This window comes from Balaenoptera acutorostrata, chromosome 16 (genome assembly GCF_949987535.1).
Source record: "Balaenoptera acutorostrata chromosome 16, mBalAcu1.1, whole genome shotgun sequence".
Taxonomy (NCBI): Eukaryota; Metazoa; Chordata; class Mammalia; order Artiodactyla; family Balaenopteridae; genus Balaenoptera; species Balaenoptera acutorostrata.
In genome coordinates, this window is record NC_080079.1 from 34,435,887 (window position 1) to 34,450,895 (window position 15,009).

The following is a 15,009-nucleotide window of genomic DNA, read 5'->3' on the forward strand; positions in this document are numbered from 1 at the left end:
GGCATGTGGGATCTTCCCGGACCAGGTCTCGAACCCGTGTCCCCTGCGTTGGCAGGCGGATTCTTAACCACTGCGTCACCAGGGAAGTCCCAACATGCTTCTTTATATTTGCGCTCAATCCATGTGGCCGATGGCAGAGAGGTATATGGTCACATGAGTAGGCGTGTTTTCCCCAGGGCATCATCCGTCTTACCCCACTTTGTTTCCAATGCATTTTTTTTCTCGTAGTGCACATGTATTTATCAAGTAAACTTCCCAATTGCAGCTTTATAACTGAAACCAAACCTAAATGAAATGCCAACCCCAAACCCATTTGGATTGGTAGGTATGTTCTAATATGAGCTGTGAGACTCCTCTTCCATCCATTCCAAACCCATTACAAGCAGCATCAGATCATCATCATGCACTGCTTTATTTAATTCACTTATTACATAATCAAAGACATCAGTGGAACTAAGTTAATTTTTTTTTTTTTTTTTTTAACATTTGCCGTTAGAAAGCAATTTACTGCCTTAAGATGAGAGACTCAGCTGACTACAGCACTGACCATGGTGGGACTTAAAATAAGGGGCTGATGCATTTCAGAAAATGTTTTCTTAGATTATTTACCACTTTCTTCGATAGTAATATGATTAAGAAAAGCAAATAATTTAAAAATAACCATTGAAGAAAGCATTTCCACATACATATTTTATTCTATTTGTGCTACAGTTGTGGTAGGCATTAAGTCTAGTTCTCTGCCTATGAGACGGATTTGGTGACTTGTCCAAAGCCACAGAGTCTAGAAAACGGGAAGCTAGGAGTCTGGTTTGCTTTCCCACAAGCCTCAGCAGCCTCCAGGTTCAGAATTTGATCACTTTTATCTAACTATAGAACTGAGTACTTCAAAAGATTGTCATTGGTGGAGATGACCTGATATTTAGTATCGGTGCGTCTTATTATATATTCCCGGATCCTTTTAACAGCCTCTTTGTTTTTATAACCTACCTGTGGACAGATTTTGGAGTTCGACTTGAGGGGTATACCACTGGACTTTTCATCGTCCCTTGGGATTGTTGTGAAAGATTTTGAGACAATTGGACAAAATAAGTAAGTCGATTTCAATTGTTTTTCTCATTTTACATATTGTCTTACTATTGCTTATTTTGTTGAAGGAACATATCTTTAATAACATATTATAGTATTTCCAATATAATTGTGCTTTAATTCTGTGCCCTCCTCCACCCCTTATGAGCCAATATCAGGTGTGGTTAATCAATCACAGTGCTCTTTCCCAATGACTGCTGTATTCATAAGAGGTTGCAAACTAAGCCACCACTAGTCTAGCCAATTTGGCACTTAACAGTGAAACCTTTTTATGCTCCTGCAGTTTCTTTGTTAACTACATATAGGCACTGATGATTTATCCAAACTGTAGCTTTATTGGACACAAACAAAATCATTTCTTCTTCTGATTATGTATAACCCATGTATGTCTCATTCAAGTTCTCTTTCCAGCCCTGCTACCATTTTAATGCCTCGCTGGTTTTTTAGACCCAACAGATCCAAACCAGATTCCTACTCTTACTGCCCCTGCTAGTTTCAGATGGGGAAGAGTCATGGTGGTGCCCAGTGGTGGCACACAGAGTTGTCCCCTGGGTAAAGCTGAGGTTCCCGTGGGACAGAATGACCTCAGTAAATTCACCCCAGTTCCTGATCTAGACTTTGGTCTTAGACTTGAAACGCAGTCTTAGGTTATCAATCCAAACTAACTAAACTCACAAGAGAACAATTCTTAAAACCATAATACTTGTTATTTTCCAATGGAAATAAATTGCCTGGTTGGGGAGGGCATTCTACTCTCTGATTAATGAATTTTTTTTAATGAATTAAAAAAAATTTTTATTTTATATTGGAGTATAGTTGATTTACAGTATTGTGTTAGGTTCAGGTGTACAGCGAAGTGATTTAGTTATACATATACATGTATCTATTCTTTTTCAGATTCTTTTCACATATAGGTTATTACAGAGTACTGAGTAGAGTTCCCTGTGCTATACAGTAGGTCCTTGTCGATTATTTTATATATAGTAGTGTGTATATGTTAATCCCAACCCCCTAATTTATCCCTCCCCCCCACCTTTCCCCTTTGGTAACATAAGTTTTCTATTAAGTCTGTGAGTCTGTTTCTGTTTTGTGAATAAGTTCATTTGTATTATTTTTTTAGATGCCACATAGAAGTGATATCATATGATATTTGTCTTTCTCTGTCCGACTTAACTTCATTTAGTATGATAATCTCTAGGTGCATCCATGTTGCTGCAAATGGCATTATTTTGTTCTTTTTCACGGCTGAGTAATATTCCATTGTGTATATGTACCACATCTCCTTTATCCACTCCTCTGTCGATGGCCATTTAGGTTGCTTCCATGTCTTGGCTCTTGTAAATAGTGCTGCAATGAACATTGGGGTGTATGTATGTTTTCGAATTATGGTTTCCTCTGGATATATGCCCAAGGGTGGGATTGCTGGATCATATGGTAGCTCTATTTTTAGTTTTCTGAGGAACCTCCATACTGTTTTCCACAGTGGCTGCACCAATTTATTGTACATTCCCACCAACAGTGTAGGAGTGTTCCCTTTTCTCCACACCCTCTCCAGCATTTATTGTTTGTAGACTCTTTGATGATGGCCATTCAGACTGGTATGAGGTGATACCTCATTGTAGTTTTGATTTGCATTTGTCTAATAATTAGCAATGTTGAGCATCTTTTCATGTGCTTTTTGGCCATCTGTATGTCTTCTTTGGAGAAATGTCTGTTTTCCTTCATGTCATTTCACATGGGAAGCCAAATTACTCTCTATCTTTGATTGTAAGATATCATTGACTGTAAGATGTACTATTAAATGAGTAACATGTTTGGGGCGGGCGGTGTTGGGGGGGAAGAAGCCTGATATTAAATGCCCACATCAATTGTAAGAAGCATCCCAGGTTTTAGTAATGTGAATTTATTTTAAAATGTATGTCTTAGTCTCAGGTACATTTGGTATGATCAGAAGACTGCAGTGAGAGCAGTAAATTAGAATGAATTAGTTGAGATAGGGTGGCCATATGCTCTGATTTGCTTTGGATAGTCCTGGTTCGTTGTCCCAGCACAATGATTTATGATGTCGCTTTTGCTGTCAACAGTGGCTTGATTTGGACAGTAAATTTAGATGGGCATCTTAGTCATTGGGGTCTTCTGCTTAATGGCGTCAGACTAAGAGCCCGGACAAGCTTTGATAGCTACTGCCCATGTCACCTTTCATGAGATCCTTTCTTCCACGTTTCATTGCTGACCAAATGTCCCTTGTGACCGATGCATTTTTTTCTTAAGCTACATAAATACATTCTGGTAGATTCTGGACCTACTCTCTTGGATCGAAAAACCATTCTAGCTTTTTAAGGTTATGCTGTACATCTCAGCTTTGAAGCAATTATATGATTTGCTATCCCCCACCCCAACTTCCAGAGGGCAGTTTTATTTACCAGATTTCAAAGTTCTGGGGAAGCGGGTGATTAAGCCTCACTGTAGCCTCCTAACTGTTACTAATAATAGTTCTTTCTCTTCTTTCCTCTCCTCTTTCTGCAAGTGGTACCACTGTTTATATTCTAGACCAGCCCTCTCCGAAAGAAGTATAGTGCAGGCTGCATATGTAATTAAAATTTTTCTAGTAGCCATGTTATAAAACAAAAAGAAACAGATGAAATGAATTTTAATAATATGTTTTATTTACACATAGAAATGATAATATTATATATACTATGTGAATCAATATTTTAAGAATCATTGAGACATTTTTACATGCATTTTATTCTTACACGCCGGATTTCAAAGACTTAGTATTTCACATTAGCAGCACATCTCTGTCCAGACCAGCCATATTTCAAGTGCTCCCTCACCACGTGTGGCTGGTGGCCATCACAGTGGAGAGCACAACTCCAGACCACTGAGCTCAAAACCTCCGGTCTCTGTGGATCTTCTCCCTTTTACATCCTATCCAATCTGTTGCCAAATCTTACTTGTCTTTCTTTCCACTGTTTGTGCCATGTGTTTCTTTTTTTTCTTTTTTTAAATTTTTATTTATTTATGTATGTATGATGTATGTATGTATTTATTTATTTATTTTGTATTTATTTATTTATTTATGGCTGTGTTGGGTCTTCGTTTCTGTGCGAGGACTTTCTCTAGTTGCGGCAAGCGGGGGCCACTCTTCATCGCAGTGCGCGGGCCTCTCACTGTCGCGGCCTCTCTTGTTGCGGGGCACAGGCTCCAGACGCGTAGGCTCAGCAACTGTGGCTCACGGGCCTAGTCGCTCCGCGGCATGTGGGATCTTCCCAGACCAGGGCTCGAACCCATGTCCCCTGCATTGGCAGGCAGATTCTCAACCACTGCACCACCAGGGAAGCCCGATGTGCTTCTTACTTGTGGCCACACCCAGCAGCCTGGTTCAGGCCTCATCACTTTGTGCCTCATCTATCTGAACATGGCAATAAAGCCTGGCAGGCTGGCCTGGGAGCTCTCATCTATGTTTCAAACAAAGTTGTTGTTTTCTTGAATGTTTCATGCTCGAGAGAGAGTCAAAACAGACAGATACATGAAGAAATATGTAATAGATCAGGTACTCTGAAGTGCTGTAATCTAAGGAGGAAACTGTCATAGCCCGTGAAGAAAACTAAAGCAGAGTAAGAGGATGGTTACTGAGGGTGGGGGAAAGTTTTATGTGAGGTGGTGATAAGGTGACAATTGAGCAGAGACCTAAATAAAGTGAAAGAATGAGCCATGCAACTTTCTGGGGGAAAGAATATTCTTGGCAGAGAGAACAGCAAGTGCAAAGGCCCTGAGGCAGGAGTATACCTGGGTGTTGGAGAAAGATCGAAGAGGCCAGAGGGCTGGGATGGGGGATGGAGATGAGATCAGCAAAGCCACAACATGCATGGCTTTGTGAGCCACAATGCAAGCTTTGGATTTCATTCCTAGTAGGATGGAAGTTCGTTGAAGGGTACGGAGTATGATCTTATTTACATTTTTAATGTGTGGCTTGGGCTTTCTGTGTGGAGTTTGGATGTAGGAACCAGTTAGGAAGCAGGGAAAACAATACTGGGAGAACATTATATATTTATTTTATACCTGTTGAAAACACAGTGGGGCCCTTGGATGACAGCAGGGCAATATTTTAGGTATGTTTGCCTGAAATATTTGTGTATTTTGGTCTCGTATATTCTTCTTGGCTTTTCTATTAAAGATTTGGCCTTGAGGCTGTGCTCACTGCTCAGTGTGGGAACGTCTCCCTCACCTGGAAGCACAGGGTGGGGGCAGAGAATTTTTCTACCGGCTTAAGCAATGTCTTGCCTGTGAACTTTGCTGTTGCCATGGAGACTGACTGTGTAAACAGGGCCCTCACACCAGAGTCTGCAGCCTCAGGGCATATAAGCAAACAGCACCAGGCTGCCTGGGTTTGCCTGAGCATGGCGCCCACACCCATAGGACCGGGCAGTCTGAGCACGAGCAGTGCTGGTGCATCAGCAACGTCCCTCCCTAGGCGCTGCGGGCTGGTGGGGCTGTTCTGCGCAGACTCTGTTCTTCCTCATTTTACAGTCATCCAACCAGCCATGTGGACTGAAAGAGGGTGAGGGAAGAGCTAGAGGAGCCTCTTGGTCACGTGATGCACATGAAATGGTATTTTTAGCTGAAAAGTCAGAGTGGAAGGATTTTCCCAGTGGCTGAAGAATGAGAGTTCCCTTTCCAGACAGGCAATGTGGCCATCCCTTAATGAGCCCTTTGAATGCATTATCCCACCTAATCCTCACAGATACCCAGTTTTTTCTCAGAGAGGTTTAGTCATCTGCTCAGGGTCACACAGCAGGTATGTATCAGAGTCAGCATTTATATTCAGACCTGTGCTCTTGACTTTTCCATTACACTGAAAACCTCTGACCACCTATAGGGACCAAAATGTAGGTGGAATGATTATCTTTTAGCTTAATTTTTTTTTTTTTTTTTTTTTTTGCCATGCCGCACTGCTTGTGGGAGGATCTCAGTTCTCCGACCAGGGATTGAAATTGAACCCGGGCCACTGCAGTGAAAGCACCGAATCCCAACCACTAGACCACCAGGGAACTCCCTAGCTTAAAAATTTTTTTCTAATTTTGCCAAAAGCAAACAAACAAAACAAGCCCCCACTCATTGTCAGAGTATTGGTACCTCCTTTTTAGGTAAAAGTTTAAGCAGGCATTTTATGCTATTGAGTAATAAGTCACTTAAGCTCATTCCCTGCAATGAACAAGATGAGTTCAGGGAATATATCTCATCTCATGTGATCTTCACAATGACCTCGAGAAGTGGAGATGAGACTTGAGGCTCAGAGGGGTTGAGACTGGGACCCTGATCTCTTGGCATCCTGGCCGTGCTGTCACTCTGCTTGAGTTCCTAAAGAAGAAGCATCTTCAGGAGCCTGGAAATATAGGAATGAAAGATTTTTACAAGTTTTCAGATTTGTGCGTGTGTGTATGCGTGTGTTCTGCTCATGCTAAGGTGATGTCACAGGGACCAGATTTACCCTCTCACCTGACACAACTGAAAAAGTAGATGAAATACATGCCCCAGTGGTTTCAGATACTGGACACTAGCAGCACAGGACAGTGACCCCCAAGAGAGGGGGATAAATGAGCTGAGCCCTCTGAGTGCCCAGCTTCATGCCTAGAGAGCATATCCAGGCTGCACTGCAGGACAGGCAGATCCTGGTTGTCTCCCAGAGTTGGGGAGGTGCAGGTGGGAGCCTAGAGCTAGGCGCGCATGCACACACACACCCACCACCCACGCAGAGTGCTCCAGAGATTTGCAGAGGGCTCCGCTTGACTCCTCAGGTGAGTACTGGTCAGTGAGGAAACTACCTGAGGGCTGAGAATCGTTAATGCTCCCACCATCCAGAGTGGGAAAACCTTCAAATTCATGAGCATAAGGTAGAGTGTACTCAGAAGGATTTTACCTCAGTATTGTGAAGAAAAAAATAGATACATCATTATTAAACAGATACACTATTAGATGATATTATGATTAGGTATGGACAATGAAATAGGTATTATAATCGTATTCTACAGGTTAAGGAAGGTAGAGGAAAGCTTGAGCAAGTAAGTAGAGACGTGGAAGGTATTAAAAAAGATCCAAATTGAACGTGTAGGAATGCAAATTACAATGTCTGATATAAAATGACTGTAACTGTCTAAAAGTTTGCCTTCCTAGTACTCTTATTTTTCCCCTCCACGTGTGTGTGCTTGTACATTTGAAACCGTCACATATACCCCACACAAATGCACGGCAAAGTTAGAGACATCCTCTGAAGGTAAATTGTCTGCTTTGCTGTAATGTAAGAAGAAGATAACCGAAGACCTCACAATATACCTAGGAGGAAATTTACCCGAGTTCTTGCATAAGAGGTGGTGTGGGCAAGTGGTCAGCTGCATGATCATGAGATTAGTTTGGATTTTGGCTCTGCTACTTACTGGTTGGGTGGCTTTTGGCAAGTTTCTTCATCTTCATGATGGTGGCTGGAATACTTCCTCAGTAAGTGATAGACATAAGGGCAAATTTAATATAATTAAGGAAAAAAATCACTTAAATTTCCTGATGAACAACATAATAGCTAATATCTATTGTGGGCTTACCATGTGCCAGGAATTGTGCTAAAACTGCTCCACACACCATTGGTTTTCATCTTTATAATGACTTTGAGTCAGACAGGCTTATTGACATCTTAGAGTTGAGAAAAATGTAGCTCAGAGAGGTTCACCAAATTGCTTAAAGTCACCCAGCTCTTTAATTGGAAGCATGTGGATTTAACCTCGTAAATCCAGAGTTTAACCTCAGACCTTCCAATGTTTATTTCCTCTGTGTGTGTGTGTGTGTGTGTGTGTGTCTGTGTGTGTGTTGAGGGCCAGAGTGCCAGGATGAGTGAGAGCACAGCATAACTAACACACACACTTACACACAGGATGGTACTGGGGGCTGTAGAATTATAAAAAGCAAAAGGACAAGCCTGGGTTATGAAATATACTAACTCGCTGGGCAAGGGTTTTTTGTTTTTGTTTTGTTTTGGCTTAGAGAAAACAAAGACTGCGGTTTGGAATGGAATTAATTTGATGGGATGGTGTGGTATTGCTTATGAGAAATTTTTGTTTACTGGTGTACGAAAGACCTTGTGTTCAAGCTTTTAATACTTTTATTTCCCCTAGTGGTGAGACTCGCTTCTGCCACTACCATGTGTAAACATAGCAGTGGGATTAATTGAGGCGGTCCCCATGACCTCTCCTTTTCCCCCCGTGTGGTTGGTGAGAAGGGTTGAGGCAGGTTTTCTACCTGGAGTAGCTTCTCAGGCTGTGCGAAAGTCTAAGCCAGAGGCAGATGGTACTTGGAACAGAACTCCCAGTTCTGATTTCTTTTTAGTTCCGCTTTTTCAACAGAGCAACAAAGCTATGCAAAGATCAAAGCTGGTTTGGGCTGGCTGGCTCTGGGTGCTGGAGAGGCTGAACCCCGCTGTTTGGGGAGATCACAGCCCTGGTGAGAAACACCCGGAGAGACTGAAAGAGAAAGGCATTTCATAATAAGAGCTGTAATTATCTCCTGATTGTACTTGGAGGAACATCTCTTAGGAGAGGAAGCTTCATAACCTATAAATCATTTGCAAGGTCATTGGACTATCTTCAGTGATGTATCAATTAGTTTATTCATTCAACAAATATTTGCTTATGGCTGCTGTGTGTCAGACACTGCTCTAGGCGCTGGGGGTACTCCATGCCTTTCACGGGGCTCACATCTGAGTGGAGGCAACAGACAATAAACAAGTAAATCCACATATAGTTTATCAGATGGTGATAAATATGATGAAGAAGAATGAAGCAGGGGAAAAGGGGAGAAAAAGACAGGGTAAAGGGTGTGTGTGTGTGTGTGCGCACATGCATGTACACGTGCCCTGGTTTAGAAAGGTTTTTCATATAAGGATTTGCTCTGGGGTCTCTTTTATAGTGAAACGTTTTATGAGACCTATGGCTTTAAAAATGCATTCAGATTCGACTAATTGGATTTTATGAGAATTCAGCTACAGCTGAAGTTTACTTCTGGTCTAATCCTGAAAATAAAAATTGTTTTCCAAACAGATTCACGGTGTATATGTAGCACTGACGGTGGGGAGGGAGCTATTCGATGTACGTAAGAGAAAGGATTGGTTTTAAGAACTCTGCACAGTGATTGTATAGAAATGGCTGTGGGTAGTTACAAAGGGTTCTTGTCTGTTCATTCATGCCCACTTGCCCACACTCCGCATAGATAAACCCGCCTTCCTGTGATTTAGGCTGTGCATGAGTTCAGACCAGCTTTCCCTGCAAGTACTGACTTGGAGTCATATTTTTTTTAGGATCTCTTTTTCCAGAATAGTGTCTGAAATAATAATGAAAAGTGATGTGAAGCACTTACCAGATCATCCTTTTAATCCTTACAACAATACTGTTAGGTAGGAGCTGTCATTATCCCCACTTTGCGGATGAGGACACTGAGGCTCAGAGAAGTTACACAATCTGTGGTACAAGGATAAGTCTGAATCAGTCAGCTCTGTCTAGCGCCAAGTTCTTAGTCACTATGTTATGCTGTCCCCCTTACTTTATAAGGTCCAAGTGCTTGATGAATGAATGAATGAATGAATACTACTGCCTTGAGTCTAAAGGATGAGGGCATTAGACAGAGACGGAGCCTGGGAGTTCTGTTGAACTGTCCAGAACGGACAAGCATAGAGCCAGAACTTTGAGGACTGAATGAACAGGAGAATTGGTCAGGAGCAAATAGCAAAATAGCGGGTTACAGTCATTTATTCAAGAAATAACTCTCGGACATCTTCTACATGCCAGGCATTAGGCTAGTTAACCCACCCGTGGCCTTGTAGCCTCACTGCCCGGGAGAGCTTTGGGGAAGAGACCTGGGCTTCCACTCAGCTCCTTCCCCTGTTAAAGTGATGCCGTCTGCAGCAAGGCTGGCCCTGAATCCTGCAGATACTGCCACAGCCTCCAGGCTAGTTCAGTGATTCCAAAATCTGGGCATGGAGTTTGTTACACCTCCACCTCAGGGGGCTTGTACACGGCTAGGTTGGGGAACCACTGTGGACTAGAAGTTTCTAGGTTTTCTAGAACCCCTGCTCCCTTGTGATGAACAGGACAAAGGCCTCAAGGTCCTCTGACAATCCTGGTGTGGAGTAAGGAGGGGAAGCCACGGGCGGGCGCAGGTAACTAGGCCTGCAGAGTAGATTTTGATGGAGTTTTGCTTTCTCCTTTGTTCTATTAAATAATTGATTGCTATGTCCATGTCTCAAACGTGAACCTGTATTATCACATGGAATGTACTTTTAGAAAACTGCACGTGTTCCCTGTTCCCCAGATCTGGCTTTGCCAGCTGCCTTCCCTACCCCCTGCCCTCCATTCACCCCTCCACCTGTTCTAGACCATTGTTTCTCAGACTTCCTGGGTATAAGAATTAACTAAAGAAAAAGTCTGACTCAGGGTCCTGGGAATCTGTACCCGCCCTGCTGATTCTGCTGCAGGGAAGTCTGGGGAACCACATTCTGAGAAACAGTTTTAGGAGCTAATCCAGAGCGCAAGGGTGGGCCGGTTGGGAGACTCGGAGGGTTACCCACAGGTGTGATAGGATTCACTGCCATGGTTGCCTCTGTCTCTCCCCTCATCTGGTAGAAAGCAAGGTGCAGGGCTTGGCGCTCCCTCCTTTCGGCTCAGAGCCGAGGAAGGAGCTCCACTGATACTGGCCTAGGGGAGGGAGAAGTCTGCGGAGGGGACGGGACCCAGCCAAGCATCCCCACTGGCCTTCTGGGCCTGGCTCAGACGACAAGGTCCAGCTGGCTGAGAGCCCAGTGCTTCAAAGGGTGGGCGAGTCATGGTCCTGCAGGAGACCTGGGAGCCACTCAGAAAAGCATTTGTTCCCCAGCCCCGTTGGCAATTGTTACTGCCCCTCGGAGGATGGGAAGTTGGTAGTTCTGCAGTCCTTGGGAGCAGAAATAGAGCAACGTGTGATTTACTTTTCCAGCCTCCAACTTATTTTTCCTTTCCTTCATGAGGGAATTTCCAGTAAACCCTCCTCCAGTAATCCATGTGGGCTGTGTCCCTGCTGCACAGAAGAACAACTCGCTAGATGTGAGTTCCCCTGATTAAGAACTCAGCCAGCAAAGCCCTTACTCACCACAGTGGCATGCGACTGTTAACATTTGCGTCCAGGCCAATGGGGAAAATGTTTTCCATTTCTCTTTTAAACACACTAGACTCTGTTTTAACAAGAAAGAAACAAAAGTTCTTAACCAACACTTGCATGACTGAGTTGACTAGTTTACAGTTAAACTCTTTAGTTCCCCCAAGCCTAACATCTAATTTTCAAGTAGTTGCTTCCATTGCTTAGAATTAGTTTGATGTCACAGAGAGAACCAACAACAAACTATATGGGCGTTTGTGGACTGAAAGGAATAGGAGAAGGACTGGCTCTTTCTTCATTTCAGAATACATCTGCTGTTTATTATTCTTGCACCATAAGTTTCTTTTTGAGGCGTGGTCCATCCATTTTAGTGTTGGGTGGAGCCCATGGGGAGACTCTTATTTTTCCATGAAAACACAGGGCAAAAGTTTCCCCATTCCTTTCACACCATAATATTTTAACATATTTATAGCATTAGTAATATGAAAGAAATAGGGTCTTGGTTTAGTATCACCTTCTTTAAAGGAAATTGGCTTGTGGTCCGACTGAACTCTTCTTATTCCCTGTGTAGGAGGCCAAGTCATCATTTCCCAGTCTCTCACTGTATTTTGTATCCAAGCAACATCATAGAAAATAGGCCCGGCCAGGCTTGCCTTCAAAGCCCCATAGAGTTCAGACAACCATAGTGGATGTTTTCTTCAACTTACAGTGAAAGATCTTAGAAGTTGTAACTGTTTACATTTTTCTTCAACTCACTGAGCCGTTAAAAATATTTTGTGGATTAAAGTCTTTCTAGGCTTTCATCTAAACACGCACTATCTTTACTTCAGAAAAAAGAAATTTAAGTTTTCTTTGACGTCTCCCTCCCCTCCCCCCACCCCACCCCACCCCCACAAGCATAAGAATTTTATGATGAAAAAGCAAATCTTAAGAAATGGGACTAAAGGTTTCTGAAAGAAGGAATTGAGATCAGACTTCATGATTGGCTTCTTTTATTTCACTCCGTTCCTGGTCTGTTATTTGTTACCATCCTCTCACACCCTCTCATGGGGAGGGGAAAGCAGCGGATACTGGATGAGTCAGAATGGAGGTTGTAAAACCATTCAGGGCCATAAAGGGCCAGCAGATGGGTTTTGTGTTTTAGGCAAAGCTGTTCTCCCCAGTTAGCCACAAGTCCCACCACTCCCTATTGTCTTACCTAATACTCACTGTATTCCACATTTCTGTTATTGGCCTAAACTTTCCTCCTGACACCCTGTGGGAATTTGTTTGACTCCTGATGTTATAGGCCAACACCTTTGAAGGCAGAAAACTTGCCTAGTATTCTGGATTGTTCATTATGGACATTTTCTAGGATATTTTTTTCCCCCTAAATCAATGAACAAAGGCTTTAAGAGAAAAGAAATGTATAACATGAGAGAGTTTTCTGAATAGACATACATAGGAACATCACATGTATAAGCCAGTAGCAGACTTTCAGGGCTAAAAAGGGTCTGAGGAATTCTTTCAATCTACTCATTTGCAGATAATGAAGGGGGCTCAGAGATTTGGGTGACTTAAGCAAGTCCTCAAAGGAAGTTGGGACACAGAGTTAGGGGTAGAACAGGAATTGTCTAACCCAGTGGTTCTCAGCCTGTGGTGATTTTGCCTATGGAGACAACTGGCAATGTGTAGAGATGCTCTAGTGGGTAGAGGCCAGGGAAGGTGCTGAGCATCTGACAAGGCACAGGACAGCCCCCTAAAACAAATAATTATCCAGTTCAAAGTGTCAGTAGTGCCACTGTTGATAAATGCTGGTCCAACCCAGGTCAGCCCTCTTTCCACTTCAGTATCATCCCTGCATGCTGTATTTTTTGTTTTGTTCCAGGGATTATTTATTGTTTATAGAGATTCAGGTCATCTTGGCTTTAGCAAAAGCAAATCAGTACATGTTCAAGTGTACAATGTTATGATTTTAATCACGAAGTTAGGTTATGAATCATGGAACTGTGAGGAGTAAAATCCAATGTGTTTCCATGTCTTTCCAAGGTGAGTACCAGTCAGATAACTTTTAAACCTTTTCACACTTTGTTCTTATTGAAAAAACCGAATTAACCAACCCCTTGGCCTGCTGTCTTAAAACATGGAGAGAAGCCCGTGGCGAGAAGCTCACACCCTGTAGGGCTGGAAGAGATTTTGCCAGGGGTTCTCACCTTGTGTGGGAGGTTCCTCTGTTTCATCAGGTGGAGATGGAGTCATGGGTAATCTCTTGTCCTCAATATATCAGGCGGATAAAAACCCAAGTGAGAAGAAAACATACTGATGTTAAAAAAACAAAAACAAACAAGAAACTAACATAACGGAGTGAACGTACTCATCTGAAAAATTACTCTGTAAAGGTCCCGTCAATTCGCAGCATTGACAGAGAGACCTAATTTCTATATTGACCTAAAAGAGCTGAAAAGTGCACTCTTAATCCTCTGGAGGCAAAATTTTTCTTTTCTGACTCTACTTGTGATATTAGAAGAGAGGAGAATCCATCATGGTTGTTGAATGTCTTGGGTGTGTTCGTTTCAAGTCAGTGCACTCTTCCAAGAAGCCCTGTGCCAGTGGCTCACGTCGTGGGGTAAGTTGTGTGAAACAGGGTGCCGTAGCAATGTTTGGTCTCGTGTGATATAACGTATCTATTCACAGGAAGTGAAGTCACTTATTCTGAGTCACTGGACGTATGTGGTTGGATGACAGACCCCGAATCTACAATCTGGTCCTATTTCTGAGGTCCGAGTGGGGGATGAGTATACAGATATATGTCTGTTTAAAAATAATGTGTCTATGTTGACATCAACTTTCACTTCCTGATTTTAAAACAAAATGTACATTTTTTTTTTTAAGAATATTTATTTATTTATTTATTTATTTATTTATTTATTTTTGGCTGTGTTGGGTCTTCGTTTCTGTGCAAGGGCTTTCTCCAGTTGCGGCAAGTGAGGGCCACTCTTCATCGCGGCGCGCGGGCCTCTCACTATCGCGGCCTCTCTTGTTGCAGAGCACAGGCTCCAGACACGCAGGCTCAGTAGTTGTGGCTCACGGGCCTAGTTGCTCCGCGGCACATGGGATCTTCCCAGACCAGGGCTCGAACCCGTGTCCCCTGCATTGGCAGGCAGACTCTCAACCACTGCGCCACCAGGGAAGCTCAACATTTTTAAATAAAATGAATATTTCTCCACAGGGGGATCTTTCCTGATTATTGTTTTTGCCTGAAAGCCCAGAGCTATTTTTATTCTCAACTACGGTTTCTTCACCACGGGCTTTTTGGTATAAGGAATCTGTCCTATCATTTTGAGGACTTGATGTTTAGTTTTCTAATTTTATGCTAATGATATTCCAGACTATCATATCTGCTATTGTTAGTATAAGTCGTTGCAAATATAGACAAGATATAAGTAAATAGCATTTAAAAATTCTTACTATTTCTCTTTTCCTTTTTCAGTATCTATACTGAGAGCACACCCCTGGAATCTTTGCTTTTTGATTGCATTTCACAAAGGGAACTCCTTCAGTTCACCCACTGTCATACCATGTTGTGCGTTATAACCCCAATTTACAGACTATATTCCACAGGTTACACTTTTATATTGACCAACTCCCTGGGGATGTGTGTTCTATAAATTTTTTTGATCATGTGCCCTAACTACAAAAATGTTTCTTTCCTTCATTCAGTAAATATCTATTAATAAGCAAACTATGTTCCAAGCACTGGGGTTAGAGGAA

General features: G+C 42.6%; 1 protein-coding gene across 2 annotated transcripts in view; it reads left to right on the top strand.

Annotated features, from left to right (window-relative positions):
* Positions 1-15,009, top strand: part of MYOF (myoferlin) — a 161,840-nt gene that overhangs the window by 23,754 nt on the left and 123,077 nt on the right. For both annotated transcript variants that reach the window (XM_057530485.1, XM_057530486.1), the window contains exon 3: positions 998-1,089. In XM_057530485.1, coding sequence (XP_057386468.1) covers positions 998-1,089 — 92 coding nt within the window. The remainder of the gene's footprint in view (positions 1-997; positions 1,090-15,009) is intronic.